The 17832-nt window shown below is 38.8% G+C and overlaps 1 protein-coding gene across 3 annotated transcripts in view; it reads left to right on the top strand.

Moving 5' to 3' along the window:
- Positions 1-17832, top strand: part of dnah5l (dynein, axonemal, heavy chain 5 like) — a 243879-nt gene that overhangs the window by 40638 nt on the left and 185409 nt on the right. For all 3 annotated transcript variants that reach the window (XM_078417775.1, XM_078417784.1, XM_078417793.1), the window contains exons 17-24: positions 178-267; positions 395-550; positions 7121-7260; positions 7558-7709; positions 8165-8372; positions 11792-11879; positions 12302-12425; positions 14939-15117. In XM_078417775.1, coding sequence (XP_078273901.1) covers positions 178-267; positions 395-550; positions 7121-7260; positions 7558-7709; positions 8165-8372; positions 11792-11879; positions 12302-12425; positions 14939-15117 — 1137 coding nt within the window. The remainder of the gene's footprint in view (positions 1-177; positions 268-394; positions 551-7120; positions 7261-7557; positions 7710-8164; positions 8373-11791; positions 11880-12301; positions 12426-14938; positions 15118-17832) is intronic.

Raw genomic sequence — 17832 nt, 5'->3', positions numbered from 1 at the left:
GCATTACCTTACAGGAGTGCATAATACAGTTCAAAAGTACTTTACTATTTGCAGAGTCAAAGGGCATCCTGATGTCATGAAAGATGCTATATAAATGCAACTTTATGTTCCTTGTAATTTGTAAATACATAATACACTAATTTTATTTATAATTATAAAATATGTTTCGGTTATCAGGTGTCTGGGAAGATCATGTGGGCCCGACAACTATTCAGAAAAATAGATATTCCCATGAAGTTTCTGAAAAACAACACTGAAATTTTGAAGGTAATTTTATATCTATAAATTCCCGGCTTGAAAATAATTTATTGTATTGAATACAAAATCTAAACAATCTTTAATTTTAAGACTTCATAGTAATGCTTTTATTTTTTTGCCTGTTTTATATTGTTAGAGCCCTGAAATGAAAAAAGTTATCAAAAACTATAACAAGATGGCAGCTGTTCTTCTGGAGTTTGAGGTGTTGTATCATCGGGGTTGGTGCCGAGCTGTTGACTTGGCCCGAAATGGACTTCAAGCTTCTCTGATTGTTCGACATCCTGAGACTAAGGTTAAACAAATATGTTCACTCATCATTTATAAAACGTGTAAATTATGGAATGAAGCTGTCAACTACATCTGGTGCTTGATGATAACACAGAAAGTATACATTCTTGAAATTTCCACCGTTCATGCAGTAATGAAGGAAGACAAAACTAAAGCAATATAACTTCTTCTGGTTTTTCTTCAAATTAGATTGGTCCTGTAGCAACAATATGATCTGGCTTGGCACTGTTCAGCGCATATAATAAATAACGTATGCAGGTTGAACACCAATTTTCCGGCAATTGCCGGAATTGCCGGATTGTAGCCTGCCCCTACAATCCAGACAAAATTATGAGAGCTCAGTTGAAATTCCCTGAGTGGCCACAAATGGCATTGTGAGTGGCAGGGGCTCTTTCTGGTTTTGTCCCTCTGTCGTGAAAGTGTTATTTGTTTACGTCGAAACATTGAAAACTCTCCTTGGCCTTGTCTAATTCTATCTCTGCTAACTCAATGTTTAAGTTTATCGTGCTTCAACTCTTCCTGGCCCCCACGCACTAACCCAAAACACCTCCTCTCACCATTCCAATTCAATTTTCCTCTTATCCTCTGAAACTCTGAACGTCCAGGAAGAAAGATTCTAAGGGGAGTAAGAGGCAACCGTGGCTGACAAGGGAAGTTAGAGATCGAATAAAACTAAAAGAAAAGATGTATAACATAGCAAAGAGTAGCGGAAAGCCAGAGGATTGGGCAACTTTCAAAGGACAACAGATGGTAGCAAAAAGAACAATACGGGCTGAATAGATGAGGTACAAAGCGAAGTTGGCCAAGAATATAAAGAAGGACAGTAAAAGCTTCTTTAGGTATGTTAAGAGAAAAAGATTAATAAAGACAAATGTGAGTCCCTTGAAGGCAGAAACGGGTGAAATTATTTTGGGTAACAAGGAAATGGCGGAAGAGTTGAACAGGTACTTCGGATCTGTCTTCACTAAGGAAGACCCAAACAATCTCCCAGATGTATGAGAGGACAGAGGATTTAGAGAGGCAGAGAAACTGATAGAAATTTGCATTAGGTGAGAAATAGTATTGGGTAGACTGATGGAACTGAAGGCTGATTAATCGCCAGGGCCTGATGGTCTGCATCCCAGGGTACTCAAGGAGGTGGCTCTAGAAATAGTGGATGCATTGGTGATCATTTTCCAATGTTCAATAGATTCAGGATCAGTTCCTGTGGATTGGAGGGTAGCTAATGTTATCCCACTTTTCAAGAAAGGAGCGAGAGAGAAAACGAGGAATTATAGACCAGTTAGCCTGGCATTGGTGGTGGGGAAGATGCTGGAGTCAATTATTAAAGAGGTAATAATGGCGCATTTGGATAGCAGTAAAAGGATTGGTCCAAGTCAGCATGGATTTATGAAGGGGAAATCATGCTTGACTAATCTTCTGGAATTTTCTGAGGATGTGACAAGTAAAATGGATGAAGAAGAGCCAGTGGATGTAGTGTATCTAGACTTTCAGAAAGCCTTTGATAAGGTCCCAGACGGGAGGTTGGTGAGCAAAATTAGAGCACATGGTATTGGGGGTAGGGTATTGACATGGATAGAGAATTGGTTGGCAGAAAGGAAACAAAGAGTAGGAATAAACAGGTCCTTTTCAGAATGGCAGGCAGTGGCGAGTGGAGTGCCGTAAGGCTCGGTGCTGGGGCCGCAATTATTTACAATATATATTAATGATGATGGAATTAGAAGTTACACTAGCAAGTTTGCAGATGACACAAAGGTGGATGATAGTGTGAAATGTGAAGAGAATGTTAGGAGGTTGCAGGGTGACTTGGCCAGGTTGACTGAGTAGGCAGATGCATGGCAGATGCAATATAATGTAGATAAATGTGAGGTTATCCACATTGGCAGCAAAAACAAGGAGTCAGATTATTATCTCAATGGTGTCAGATTACGTAAAGGGGAAGTTCAACGAGACCTTGTTGTCCTTGTACACCAGTCACTGAAAGTAAGCATGCAGGTAAAGCAGGCAGTGAAGAAAGCTAATGGCATGTTGGCCTTCATAACGAGAGGATTTGAGTATAGGAGCAAGGAGTTCCTTCTGCAGTTGTATAGGGCCCAGGTGAGACCATATCTAGAGTATTATGTGCAGTTTCGGTATCCTAATTTGAGGAAGGACGTCCTTGCTATTGAGGCAGTAAATTCACGAGGTTAATCCCTGGGATGGAGGGACTGTCATATGAGGAAAGATTGGAAAGAATGGGAGTTTAGAAGGATGAGAAGGGATCTTATAGAGATGTATAAAATTATAAAAGGACTGGACAAGCTAGATGCAGTTCCCAAAGTTGGGGAAGTTCAGAACCAGGGGCCACAGTCTAAGAATAAAGGGGAGACCATTTAAAACTGAGGTGAGATTAACCTTTTTCACCCAGAGAGTTGTGAATTTGTGGAATTCTCTGCCACAGAAGGCAGTGGAGGCTAATTCACTGGATGAATTTAAAAGAGAGTTAGATAGAGCTCTAGGGGCTACTGGAATCAAGGGGTATGGGGAGAAGGCAGGCACAGGTTACAGATTGTGGATGATCAGCCATGATCACAATGAATGGCGGTGCTGGCTCGAAGGGCCAAATGGTCTCCTCCTGCACCTATTTTCTGTGTTTCTACGTCCTGTTAAGCCTTCACTAATTTACTGGGCATCTTTAAAAGGGTGCTTCCTAAAATCCCTTTTCAATCGCGCTCTCAATCTCCTCTGAACTATTTTGCAAAGACAATACAGTAAGCCCTCGTTTTAACGACCCCCTTATAATGGATTTCTGATACAACGGACTGATCTGGCGACTCATGTCCCAGTCTCACTGTCTCCCCAGCTGGACCGGTGCTTGCTGGTGCACCTTGTGAGTCTGGAGTGGGGTCAGAAGCCGGGGCTTTAAGGGCCTGTCCCACTTAGGCGATTTTTTAGGCGACTGCCGCCGACTGTCAAAGTCGTAGCAGATCGCCAAATTTTTCTTTTACTCTACGACAATGACCACGACAATGCAGAGTCAGGTCGATACAAGTTACTTTTTTTGTGAAACTAGCACCTGGCTAAGAGATTACACGGTCTTCGGAAACATCGTGAAATTCCCACGCTTATCAATGCTTCTCCGGTGTCCTAATTTTCGCTGAAATAACTGACAAGTCTGTAATTACTTGAGAGTTTTGAAATATAACATCTTGCCCGGGTTACTTGAAAACCAAGCTTCACGGTAACAAGGCATAAACAGGATTAACCTCCAGTTTACTAATAGCAGTATTAAGAGAAATTTAATTTTAAACGTGGTTAAATGGATTTTTGTGCGGAAGGTGGGCATTCTTTGAAAATGTACGGGAGATGCATATCTGGTTTCTGGGTTGCATATCTGGGTTGGGAGCCTACTTTAAATGTAATCACTGATGGCTATAAACATCGCAAAATTCCCACGCTTACCTGACCGTCAAACTGTCGCCTCCAATCTACCTGTCAAATGTCCTGACGGTAAATAAATTGGTTTAAACAAGTATTTTATGGTATCTTCAAATGACTTTACTTTAAATTAATATTACATGCTTCTAAATGCATCTGCGACAATCTAGCAAACCTGGGGACAGCATGCGACAGCACCCGCAGTAAGCAACGATACCTGGCGACAAGCCAGCTGTGGCCGAGAAATTTCAATCCGGTTAATTTCTTAGCGATGTGCCGAGATCCACTACGATTCTTTGAAGACTCCTCACGATCATGCCCGCGACACCCCGGCGAACTGTCGGCGACAGCCTAGTCGCCGGCAGTCGCCTTAAAATCGCCTAAGTGGGACAGGCCCTTAAAGCGGCCGGCGACATGGTGGGAGCCGGGGATGGGTGGGCAGGTCATTTCATTCATATTGAGTTTACATTTTATATTTGTTTTATTTAAGTTTCTGGCATTCCATGGTTCTTTAGAGACATGGGAGGGGTGTCATTAGTGGAGCAGTGGTGTATTCTTGTTTCATTATCATATGGCCTCATTTGGTATGGAATATCGGATAATCCAGAAAGGCTCTGGAACTGAGGGTGCTGGAAAATCGCTATTCAACCTGTATTATTGTGAGAATACATGTCTTCACCACCCCCTCGGACTGTGTGATCCAAGTTTGGGTGAAAACATACTTCCTCAAATTCCATCTAAATCTTCTAGTCTTTACCTTAAATCTATGCCCTTTGGTTTTTGCTAAGGTTTATGGTTTGGCTTATGCTACATTGTTCACTAGGTATTGTATCCAGTGCCCTTATAATTTTACATGTCTCATCAAAAATCTTCCCTGAACCTTTTTTGGTCCATGATAGTCAAATCCAACCTATCCATTCTCTGCTCAAAGCTGTATGTTCCATCCCAGGCAATATCCTGGTGAATCTCTTCTGAGTCCCAATAAAATATGTTTGGGTACGACAGCTATAACGGAATCGTTTTTTCTGGTGCATTCAAGTGTGTAATCTCTGCAGATGTAGCAGAAATGTATATTGAAAAAAATGTACATTTGCAGAAAATTAATTTACTATTTGGCTTACAGGTAAAATTCTTTGAAAAAGAATAATAATATTTTATGGTTAAATCAGGCAACATATTCTTAAGTTACTGGATGGATTCAAGCTGCCCAGCAAATGCACCCTGTTCTCAAATTCACTTGGACAATCTCTGACACCTCTCTCCAATTCCTTGATCTCTCTGTTTCCATCACAAGGGACAAACCATCGACTGACATCTACTACAAACCCACTGACTCCCACGGTTACCATTCTAGACTTCCTCCCACCCTGCCTCTAGCAAGGACACCATTGCTAACTCTCAATTTCTCTGTCTCTGCCACATCTACTCGCAAGGTGAGATTTTCACTTTAGGACATTCGAGATCCCTCTTTCTTCAGTAAGTACGGTTTACCTCCTACTATTGTGGATATTGCTCTCATCCCTGTGATCTGCAGTTCTGCTCTCGCCTCCCTTCCCCCAGATGGAACAAGAATAGAGTTCCCCTGGTCCTCACCTTTCACATCGAACACATCCATCTCTGACATTTCCCCAACCTTTCGTGTGATCCTGGTCACGTTTCTCCATCCCCACCCCTTCCTGTTTTCCATAGAGACTGCATCCTCTGCAACTCTTTGGTTAGCTCATCCCTTCCTACCCAACCCACCCCTTCTCCAGATACTGTCTCCTGCAACCGGTTCCCTACACAACCTCCCTCACTTCTTTCAGTTCCATCCAGGCACCACAGCAGCCCTTTCAGGCGAGAGAGAGATTCACGTGCACCTTTTCTAACCTCGTCCACTGCATTCGGTGCTCATCTGCAAAATCTTGTGTCTCTCAAATGCAATGAGACTCGTTCTACAATTTGGAGCAATTTCAACTGAGTATCTATATTTCAATTCTTAAGCTGACCATTGCAATTTCTAAAAAAGTTCTGGGCAAAAAAGCCAATAAATTTGGAAGTTAAATTGAAATGTGTTTTCTGATGAGATTGTACTCTGCTCATTTTTTGTTACAAATGAATTACACATTTGTTTCATGACTTAATGTTGAATTAGATAAACAAGTATGTCTGAAAACGTATTTCTCCATATCTGGCCTAATAAGCACATCATACTCTTGCAGCTCACACTGCATTACAATAAAATTATTTATCTGGAATTTTGGAAAATGCTAAATTTAGACCATTTTTTTTCTGTTGAATTGTGAAACTGACAATATCAAAGAAGGGTGATCTTACATCAGAACTGGCCAGTGATGACATGACAGGAAGCGCTGGTTATCATTATTGTTGATTTTATGATTGAGTCAGAAGATGGATGTAGTTCTGTTCCTCTGATCCTTTATTGAAGCTGAAGGAGAAGATCATAGAGAGCTTCAGAGTGAGAATAGGAACGTTAATGGGAATAGGATGGAGAAATACTTTGACAGGCAACCAGAACGAATGGAGGTGTTCTGCAGAGCAATCACCTCACTTGTGTTTGGTTTCTTCACTGTAGAGGAGACCACATGGTGAGCACTGAATGCACTAGATTGGAAGAACTGCAAGTGAATTGCTTCACCCGGAAGAGCTATTTGGGTTCCATGATGGTGGGAAGAGGCAAACTAAAAGGAGAGGTATTTCATCTCCTTATGCTGGAATAGAAAAGTGCTGTGAAGAGTGTGGTTTTCGGAGTTAGAAACGTGAACCCAGAATCATTCAGAGAACAGTCATTTCAAAATGCTGAATGGGAAGGGAAAGAGATGATATGTCAGTCTCATTGATGTAAACAATAGTCTGGAGAAAGACACAAAATGCTGGAGTAACTTAGTGGGGCAGGCAGCATCTTTGTAGAGAAGGAATGGGTGATGTTTTGGGTCAAGACCCTTCTTCAGACTGAACAGTCTGGGATATCAACATTTTCTAACTAAGTAAATAACTAAGAATGAATGATAATTAAAAAGGTACAAGGGCTATTTAAGATTCATAATTGTATTATTAAAATAACTGATTATTAATGAATGATGCATTCCATTTTTTGTTTTGTTTTACTGAAATTGATATGTTTGATATATGACATTGTCTTGATTTTCCAAAGTAGGGAATCTTAGTAAATTTTGATCCAGCTGTGCTTGAGCTACTTTTAGAAGCAAAGTACTTGTACAAAATGGGACTTGAAGTGCCACAAGTAGCTCTTAACCTATGGCTAAAAGAGGCAGAAATTAAGCACCATTATTTAAGGTCAGTATTTATGTTCGGTTCTAGATCACATTTTCAATATTTGAATGAAAGAGTAGAAGCAGAATAATAATTTCTTGGAGCGATCTTACACCTGATATTGATCCGACTTCTTTGAGGAGATGTCTGGTTAATTACTTTGATAAAATCTGATAAATTAAAATTTCTCTAGAGTTTTGAGCCATTCCATGACATTATAATGGGAGTGCAAAAGAACATATGAAAAAATTACAATGCCATTTAATGTCCTTTTTTAATGTGGTTAATGGGTGATGTGTTAATTTTTTAATTTACTTCCAGCGTTCAGGAACTTTTACGTAGCTACCAAAATGTGGTGAACAGTATTCCATCTATTATGCAACCATTGTTGAAGCCTTTTATTAACCAAGTGGACGATGCGATGATTCCTGGGCTGACTATGTTGTCTTGGACCTCCTTAAACATTGACAAATGTATGAAGCTTTAAACCAATATCAAAAAAGTAACTAGGATGTGTAAATTGATTGAAATTAATTGCATCGGTATGGTAAAGATTTGTAAAGATATTGCAATAGGTTTTATGGATAGCGGTTGGGATTTTACTGCAGGATTTTATGTCTAACATTACAGATGCTGTGATGTGTTCTGTTGATGAAATATTTCCCACTGAGTATATTTCCCCCTTGATTTTCTGAGTATGTACTAATGTCTGCTTGGCGTACTTTGACAGACACTGATTGAGAGATTTAATTGGCAGTAAGTCTACCTGAACTGTAGAGGCTTTTGGAACCCTGAAACATTTCCCATTTCAAGCTTTCAAGCTAAAATTTGGATTGAGGGGGGAGCAATAGCAGATGAAATATTTCTGACTTTTATGGAAAAATGTAGTTTTATTAAATTGCTCACCTAATTTTTGATTTGTTTTTAGTTGTAGATAATGTGTACATCTCCTTGAGCATGCTGGAGAAAGTCGTGAAGCAAGTATCTGACACATTAGAGTGTAGAATTGAGAATGTTCTGCATGAAATATCTCTTACTGCCCTGGTCGACCTTCCTGAAGATGACCTTGTAGAAGTTCCAGCTTTTCTGGAGATGACTGAAAATATTGTTGCCTCAGCTGGACAAGCTTTGTCGACGTATGTTTTAATTCTGATAATACTGAGCTAAACTGTTAAATGTACTGTATGAAAGAATCCTGGAAAGAAATGGATATTGTTTGCAATTCTGAATGATCATTTTGATTTTCAACAAAAATAAAAGCAGGGTTATTGATCTTAATGAAATTTACACAATCAAAATGTTAAAATGTGACTAATACCTAAAATTATTGAATTATATCCTGGATTTCATTGGTGGTGATGAAGTCTTGAGTCTGTGGGTTCCCTTCAGAAAGCTGCCAGCCAGAACTAGTCATTTCTGGCATTCCAGGCACCAAAAAAAGGTATAAAAATCTTGCTTCGCCCATCTCTTTTAAACTTTCCCCCTAATTAAACAAGAGAGAATTGATAAGGTTATTGGGACAAGTCAAGAGGGTAGGCATAATCCGATATCAGCCTAAAAGACCTGCATAGGCAGATAGACTGAGAGGCACCCTTCTATGCTGTAGCATTTTATCAGGACTTGAAACAAATTAGAATTTTCCTATAGACGGCTGTTCAGACAACAATCATGCCACTTAGTAATTATTCAATACTGATGGAAAATTAATTTGTAAGTAACTTTTTGTTTTAATTAAATTTGATGGTTTTGTTAGACAATGCCAAGAGAATCCATTGCAAGAATGATGGTTGGTAAACCAGCACTTTGCAAAAATCAGAAAATTGACCAAAAATGCACTGGAAATTATATTAAGGTTGTTTACTTTCTTAAACGTACACTGTAACAAAACTGTACACTGTTGCAGCTTTCGGTTGCTCTCATAATAATGTGAATTGGATCTTGGAGTCAGGAGGTTGAGGGTAGCTCTTTGATCTTTCCATCAGGCAATTCAGGCATAATATGTCTGATAGTTTAGTCATCTTGAAGATGAAGTTGTCGCATTTATGATGTTGTCCAGCTGGAAAGGGTGCAGGGAACATTTACGAGGATGTTGCCAGGACTAGAGGGTCTGAGCAATAGGGAGAGGTTGAGTAGGCTGGGCCTCCATTCCTTGGTGTGCAGGAGGATGAGGAGCGATCTTATAGTGCATAAAATCATGAAAGGAATAGATCGGGTAGATGCACAGAGTCTCTTGCCTGGAGTAGTTGAATCGAGGACCTGAGGACATAGGTTTAAGGTGAAGGGGAAAAGATTTAATGGGGATCTGATGGGTAACTTTTCACACAAAGGGTGGTGGGTGTACGGAACAAGCTGCCAGAGGAGGTAGTTGAGGCAGGGACGATCCCAATTTTTAAGAAACAGTTAGAAAGGTACATGGATAGGATAGGTTTGGAGGGATATGGACCAAACACAGACAGGTGGGATAAGTGTAACTCTGTTGGCCAGTGTGGGCAAGTTGGGCCGAAGGGCCTGTTTCCAAGCGGTATCACTCTATGACTCAATGACTCTATTTACCTAATGAAAGCATGGCATTCTTCTGTAGTATTTCATGTTGAGGGAAAGGTCTGTGTTATTATTAATGGGTGACTTTATCGCTACATGAATATACTAATGGCTGCACATTGCAGGCAAATCACATTGCTTCTGTTTGTTACTGAAATCAAAATGTGATCTACTTCAGCCTCTCTTGGGAAGAAATTAGAAGACATGTCACACATCTGCTGTGTCCACTTGGAAAGATTCTGTAATGAAGGGAATCGAAGCTTACTAATTACCTACCATCTTATTAATGTAGTATTTTTGGTTATTGGATATTATCTATGTGTTATTATGTATGCAAGTTTGTTAAGCTGCAGCAAGTAAGAATTCCATTGTTCCATTGTCAGTATAGACAATAGACAATAGGTGCAGGAGGAGGCCATTCGGCCCTTCGAGCCAGCACCACCATTCAATGTGATCATGGCTGATCATTCTCAATCCGTACCCCGTTCCTGCCTTCTCCCCATACCCCCTGACTCTGCTATCCTTAAGAGCTCTATCTAGCTCTCTCTTGAAAGCATCCAGAGAATTGGCCTCCACTGCCTTCTGAGGCAGAGAATTCCACAGATTCACAACTCTCTGACTGAAAACGTTTTTCCTCATCTCAGTTCTAAATGGCCTACCCCTTATTCTTAAACTGTGGCCCCTTGTTCTGGACTCCCCCAACATTGGGAACGTGTTCCCTGCCTCTAACGTGTCCAACCCCTTAATAATCTTATACGTTTCAATAAGATCTCCTCTCATCCTTCTAAATTCCAGTGTATATAAGCCTAGTCGCTCCAGTCTTTCAACATATGACAGTCCTGCCATTCCGGGAATTAACCTACGCTGCATGCCCTCAATAGCAAGAATATCCTTCCTCAAATTTGGAGACCAAAACTGCACACAGCACTCCAGGTGCGGTCTCACTAGGGCCCTGTACAACATATATGACTTATGACAATTAAACATTTTTGACCTCTTGTCTGTTGACCTTGACCTCCTGGAGATTAGTCCAGGCATGAGAGGTCTGAAGATCCTCAGAATCATAACAGGAAATTTATAATATAGAAAGAGGCCATTTAGCTATTACGTTTGTGTCAGCTGAGAAATCTCTACACAGCTTAATTTTTGATGGTGAACCTGCAGATCACAGCTCGTCAAATATTCATTTAAATTCTTTTAAAATGTGATGAGGATTTCTGTCTCCACCAACTTTTTAGGCAGCGATTCCTAGATTAACGTAATCCTCTGAGTTAGAAAAATATTTATTCATCTACCCTCTCCTCTGACACTTCTATTTTAATCTTCTTGCAGTTTTTCAAGTATTTCTGTGGACAATCTTAGAAAACTTGAGACTACAAACACAATAGTTATCAGTGAGGTCCAGTTTCTAAAGAATGTGGGAATATGATGACCACGTCCTTGCCCTTATGCCCTGAGATCCATGACCCATCCTGCACAGCAGCAATGGCGAATTGCCAGCAACTTCACCTCAGATATGCTCAAAGAATGAATGTCTTATTAAATGCTGGATAAATCACTCACTGTTAGGCATAGAACACCGTAACCTTGATGGAGTTTTCAGCTGCCTGCAGTACGCTCTCAAGCTACGCATTCAAGTCTCTTGGCTTTTGTTAAATGTCATTTTAAATAACCATAAATGTAACAAAGTAGCATGATGTGTATTTCCAACTGATGTGACTGTTCAGCAATTGTAAGATGAACCTCATTTATATCTATAAGTGTAGAAATGGCTTTATGTCAACGAGGAGCTCGAATATGAATTGTTCTCAGAAGTGCTCAGACCAATTTTGTGATTTGCACATGACAATAGTGAATATTTATCCAATTTTAAGTTTATTAATCTTATCAGGTGCATAAAATTTGAAACTGCTGAGTTAATCTTGAGATAGTTTGTTTTTGAAGAAGAATGTTCAGTATGAAAATGCAGGTTTTCTTATTTGGATGTAAACATTTCATGATTTTCTCCATGTAGACAAAGCCAACAGGTGGAGTGTTCGATGTATCAATTAATGGACTCATTGAAACAAAAATTAAAGCCAACAGAACAAGCCAACCTTGAGGTAATTACTGGTGGATGCTCCCAACATTAATTTTTCAAATATTTTTCATTTTTTAAGCGCGTGTTATTCTATAAATCATAAGGAGTTGTAAATTTTGAGCACCTAACCCAGAAAATAATCCTAATATTATTATTTAATAACTATAAAAAATGATAACATTTCATAACTATGTTACGACCAGTTGACCAGTTACTTACCAGAAGTGACATTTTTCATGGCACTTTTTAAAATTAGTTTCCAGTCAATTTGAGGAAAATTTAGCAGTAATGATCACTGTGGTAAATAGTGTAAGCTTTTGGTAAACAAGTAATGCATTCATCATTGCATGTTTATGTTTACAAAACCTTCAATATAAAGTTGAAAGGAGGCATCTTAACATATTCAATTTCCTTAGTTGCACTTACACCCTGGCTTCTGTGCAGGATACCTATGCATGTTTGCATCCTGACGCAAAGCAAAAAACCCGTTGTCAAGAATGCTTGCCCTGCTGCTACTATAACCTAATGGGACAACTTTGCCAACGGAATGTTGATGCCTTGGTGAAATGTAAGTCTGAATTCATGATATGAAAAGTACTTAATAATAAACTTATTTTGGTATTACTAGTTTTCTATGGTTTTATCGTTAAATTTGTTTTGCAGTCCTGTCAATGTAGTGGTAAGACTGTTACTTCTTTGGCAAGCCAAATTCTATGGATGAAGGTATTTGACTGCCTATTAATTGATATAGTCAACTCATTTGCATAAATGGGATGTCCTCTATCACCACGTAAATCGATGTATTGTTGACATGTTAATTTAATAGAATTTAAATTAGTTGGACAAACAGAAAGAATGACATTTTCTAGATTGTGATAGGACTAAAATATCAAATAAATGACAATCACGAAAGTTGACATGGACATGGGGAGATAGTAAAGAGAGAGAGGAAGAGAAAGAATGCAAAAAACTATTCATAGAAAGTAATCAAAGGCTTTTTTTTAATCCTTCATGTGATCCTTCAAGCTGCCACAGGTGAAATCAGCATTCACTATCTATCCCTAATTAAAATTGTACAGCATTGAAACAGTATTTTTAACACACCGAGTGTGACTGATTATCAAATATCTTTTTAATCAAATCCTATTTTATTTTCCCTACATTGCCATCAACTCCTCCCAGATTCTATCACTCACCTACATACCAATTTACAGTGGCCAATTAACTTCAACACGTCTTTGGGCTGTGGGAGGAAAATGAGCACTAACTAATTGCGCTAACTAATTAGTTAATTAATTGTCAAGCAGAGACAGCTAGCCCAAGAATGCTACTCTGCATCTTCTTGGTGAAACTGTTGGATCGTTGTAAAACCTAACATCAATTTCATTTGTCCTTTCGGGAACCCCGCCAATTACCCTGCCCAACTGCCTAACCACTCTCATTTTCAGATTGCTCCATATATGCACCTTGTTCTTTGTGAAAATTTTCCCCCCTCAGGTCCTTTTTAAATCTTTCCCCTCAAATTGATTTTTTTTTCAATGAACCAGTTGAGTTTAAAAGGAGCAACAAAATGAACCACATTGTGTTTAAAAAGAGCAGAAAATAAAATCAAGTGTTTTTCAGGTTCTCATTTATATTCTGCTTATGAGCAAAACAGACATTGGGAATCAACTGCAAATATAATGTTTTTGGACACTCACATCCCTAAGTCGCAATTTGATGACCCTTACCTTTGCTGCAATTATATATTGACTCTTGACGACTGAGAACAAGCAGAGGCAATAGTTCTTGTTCATTGGGAATCGGATTCATATTCATGTATATTTATATATATATATATACTGTATATGTTTTGCGTCTTCTGGGCTCCTTGGTATCTATTTTGATCTTGTGCACATCACTATAGAATTCTCTGTATTCTTGAAGGAGAATAAAATAATCATCCTAAAACATTTAGCATATCAAAAAAGTACCATATTTAATAAACATGAGCAAAATATTATACTGGAATGGAATGGAATGGAATACTTTATTATCACATGTGACTAGGCACAGTGAAATTCTTTGCTGCATACCCAATGTATACAAATAGCACTCCTATATCAAATTGAATGAGAACAAACCTGCCAATGATAAAGGACATTCAATTAAATATTTTTATGCAAATTCTTTCTCTCAAAATTTCACCTTGGTTGTATTGCTAAATACTTGATATAGTAACACATGCATATTGAACATCTATATACTAAAACTTGTTTGTTTGTTTGTTTGTTCCTGAACTACATCCAAAATGGTACACGATAGCGTGACAATTTTAGGCCCACCTTACTCACCGTCATCCCTTTGGTGCTAATGGAAGAAGTTTTATTGAAATCGGTGTTATATTTTTAAAGTTATTTACATTTTAAAGTTTAAATCTATCTCTTAGGGAGGGAGGGAGGGGGGGGGGAGGAGGAGGGAGGATAATGGGGGTTGAGGGGGATGGAGTGGGAGGGAGGGGAAGGGGGAGGGGAAGATAGCGGAGTCAGGGGGTGTGGGGACAAGGCAGGAATGGGGTACTGATTGAGCTACTCTTCCTAGCTCAGCAGTTTCTTGTGAAACTAACAAACCTTTGCCTTGCAGTTGTTTTGTTATCAATATCATTCAATAGAACCATCAGGCTATTAAACACTACAACCTCCAAATATGATCCAAACTACACAGACTTCGGACATTGTTTTTGTTTTTGCACTATTATTGATTGTTTTTATAGATATAGTTCTGTTTTGGGACATATGACAGTAAAATGACTCTTGATGTGCATACCACTTTGTTCATTTGGTCTGTAGATACGATTGAGGCCAAATTTGTACTTGAGTCTTGTTGAGCAAAATATGCAAATTTAATGTGACCATTCAGGAGACAATGGAAAAGTTTTATGAGCTTGCATCTAATGAAAATGACATTGAGTTGTTTTTATTCTGATGGTATAATTTCTCATTGTGCCAAATGCATTCCTAAAGAACAACATGGGAGCATGGACTTCTGTCCAATTCTTAATCTCTTCACTTGTAGATTGATGTTTTGTAAATATGTCTGTAGGTACCAGGTTATCATTGGATGCTCTCAAGCGTCATTTACATGTCACCACTTCTAAGTACGAGGCAGCAAAACCATTTCCCGGTGGTGAAGTCGAGACACCAACAGCTCCATTCTTCAAATCTAAGATTGTACTGGCAATTCCATATGTTGTCATGCGACCAAATCTGGAGGATATTCAGGTAGCAAGTTGAAAATTACTAATATATTGGGTTGTAATTTATGACTGCTGGAGCATTTCTTTCTACTCACAAAATAAGCTGATTAACAGATATACAAAGAGGATGTCACTGGCTATCCTTTTCCATTATATCCATGTTCAAAATGAAAAACAGCATTCCAAATGTAGAAAAGTATTAAACATTATTTTACATACCTTACATGTATAGAACTATTGCACTTTAATTTCCATGTCAGTAATGCATCTTGATTTTTTTCCGATTAGAACAGTGCAGCTCAGGAACAGCCCTTAAGTCCACTATGTCCTTGCCGAACAAGTTAAGCATCTCCTTTGCCTATATGTGACCAATATCTCTCTATTCCCTGCATATCCATTTGCCTATCTAAAGCCCCCCAAATGCCTCCATCATATCTTGCTCCACCACCAATCCTGGCTGCGCATTTCAGGCACCCACCACTGTGCCCTGCACATCTTTAAACTTTGCCTCTGACCTTAAACCTATGCCCTCTAGTCTTTGACATTTTCCCCTGGGAAAAACGGCTTGACTGTTTACCCTATCAATGTCCCTCTTAATTTTATATATTTGTATCAGGTCTCCCCTCAACTTTTGAATTTCCAGAGAAAACAAACCAAGTTTGTCCAACCTCTCCTCATAGCTAAAACCCTCTAATCCAAACCTGCACCTTCTCCAATATTAAATAATATGAATAAAATATTATAATTTTACTTATGAAATTCTTGTCAAGAAGGTGGAAGGAAATTATAACTCTTGTGCATCGTTACACTCGCAACAGCGCGGGAGTTAAATGTTACGATGTAACAATGAGTTGATCTCTGTATTTATATGTGAATTAGGTTACACGGATGAAGTGTCCTTGGGAGAGATGGGTTGTCAATTTCAATGTAATGGTTGCTTATTATGAGTCATATTAATAGCTGTTTGGGACGTTTAACTCAAGGATGGCCTGATGACATTGAATGGGACTGAAGGGATAGGGTAGTCTATGAATAAATGGTTCACCGCTGCTTTCTGGAGTGTGAATTGTGCTGAGACCATATTTGCAAAATAAATACAGATAGATTTGAAAACATTTGAGAGAGTTCTTTACAGGCAAATCAGCTTCTTTATTCAGCTATTTCTATCGAACATTAACTAGTACCTCAGCAATAACCACAGGTTTTTTCTCAAAGTCCTGGGGTTATATATGAGGTGAGCAGAACAGTTGAGGGATGCAGCTTACTGGAGACACTGCCTCATGCACAGAATGTTCAGACAAAGGACCTACTTGATATATTTGAAAAGCAGGATCTCAGGAGGCTCTGGGTGTCATGTCAGACTGTGGAAGATATTTGCTGCCTACTGGACCTAAACCTAGGGATCATGCTTTATCATTGATTGTCAGTCAACATTTCTTCAACTTCTTTACTGCAGAATCATCCAGGGCTCTCCCACAGGAGTTCACACATGTCAGCACACAAGTGTATAAAGCAGAAGAAATGGGCATGGCGTGGAGTGTAACATCTGTCAGTAACAGCCAAGATTATTGTTGTGGTGGAGGAAAAGGGTGGTCTATCTGATTAAGTTTATGTGTCATTTGATGGTATACGATTCACTTAATGTTCAACAATCTGTTGATCATATTGGTAAAAATATCACATCTGTCAACAATTTAAATAAAAATGCCAATCTGTTAAAAATGAATGAGACTATTCAATGATGCAGTCATAAAAATTATTAATTTACTGAGTCATTTTCAGTTTCCAACAGCAATTGCATTTTATTGCTCTTTCCAGTCACTATAAGGCCCATGCAAGAAAACACAAAATTGGATAGGTTTGTAATGAAGTTGCTGCACTTGATTTTAACGGAGTTTGAGCAGGAGCAATCTCTAGAAATGGCCCATCTCTGCTTCTATTTTGCTGAGTTCTTATTCATCCAGTCCATTTGATGTACAAAGGGATCATAGGATGCAAGCCCATAGCTTCTTGAAAGTGATAACACAAGCGGATGGGGTGGTAAAGAAAGCATATGGCATGCTTATCTTCATTAGTCAGAGTATTGAGTATAAAAGTCAGCAAGTCATGTGGCAAGAAGTAATAAAATAAGCATATTTTATGGTTCCATAAAAAGACTCTAACTATCTATCCTATCCAAATCTCTCATTATTTTATATACGTCTATCAAGTGGTCCACAAGTTCAGAAGCTCCTAAGAAAATAATCTGTTTGTTCAATCCATGCATTTGGCTAATACTTTCCAGTTCAGGTACCGTAACATCCTGGTGAACTTATTAAAGAATCCTTTCTTTAATAAGTTGACCAAAACTAACACCATACTCCAAAAGAGATCTACCCCATATTTTATGGAACCATAAGAAGCATTTAGGCATTCACATGAATAGGAAGGAATCGAGAACTAAACCATGTATAGGCAGGTGGGACTAGATAGCCTGGCATCATGCTTATTTCAAGCATATTGAACCAAAGGTCCTGTTCCTGTGGTGTACATTTTCACATTCCATGTACCAATATGGCCATCAGTAACTTCTAGAGGTTTGTTTGTCTGATTAGATTGGTGCTTTCTCTCATGTAGTGAATACTGACATTTTTGTACCAAAAACAAGAAAAAACAAACTACAGTAGTTCCATACTTTTGACATTCACTGCTCGGATAAATGAAATATATCATTGTGACATCTTTTTCTTTAAACTAGCAT

This window comes from Rhinoraja longicauda, chromosome 2, assembly GCF_053455715.1.
Source record: "Rhinoraja longicauda isolate Sanriku21f chromosome 2, sRhiLon1.1, whole genome shotgun sequence".
In the NCBI taxonomy this organism is placed as follows: domain Eukaryota; kingdom Metazoa; phylum Chordata; class Chondrichthyes; order Rajiformes; family Arhynchobatidae; genus Rhinoraja; species Rhinoraja longicauda.
This window is presented reverse-complemented; position numbering and strand designations above follow the sequence as displayed.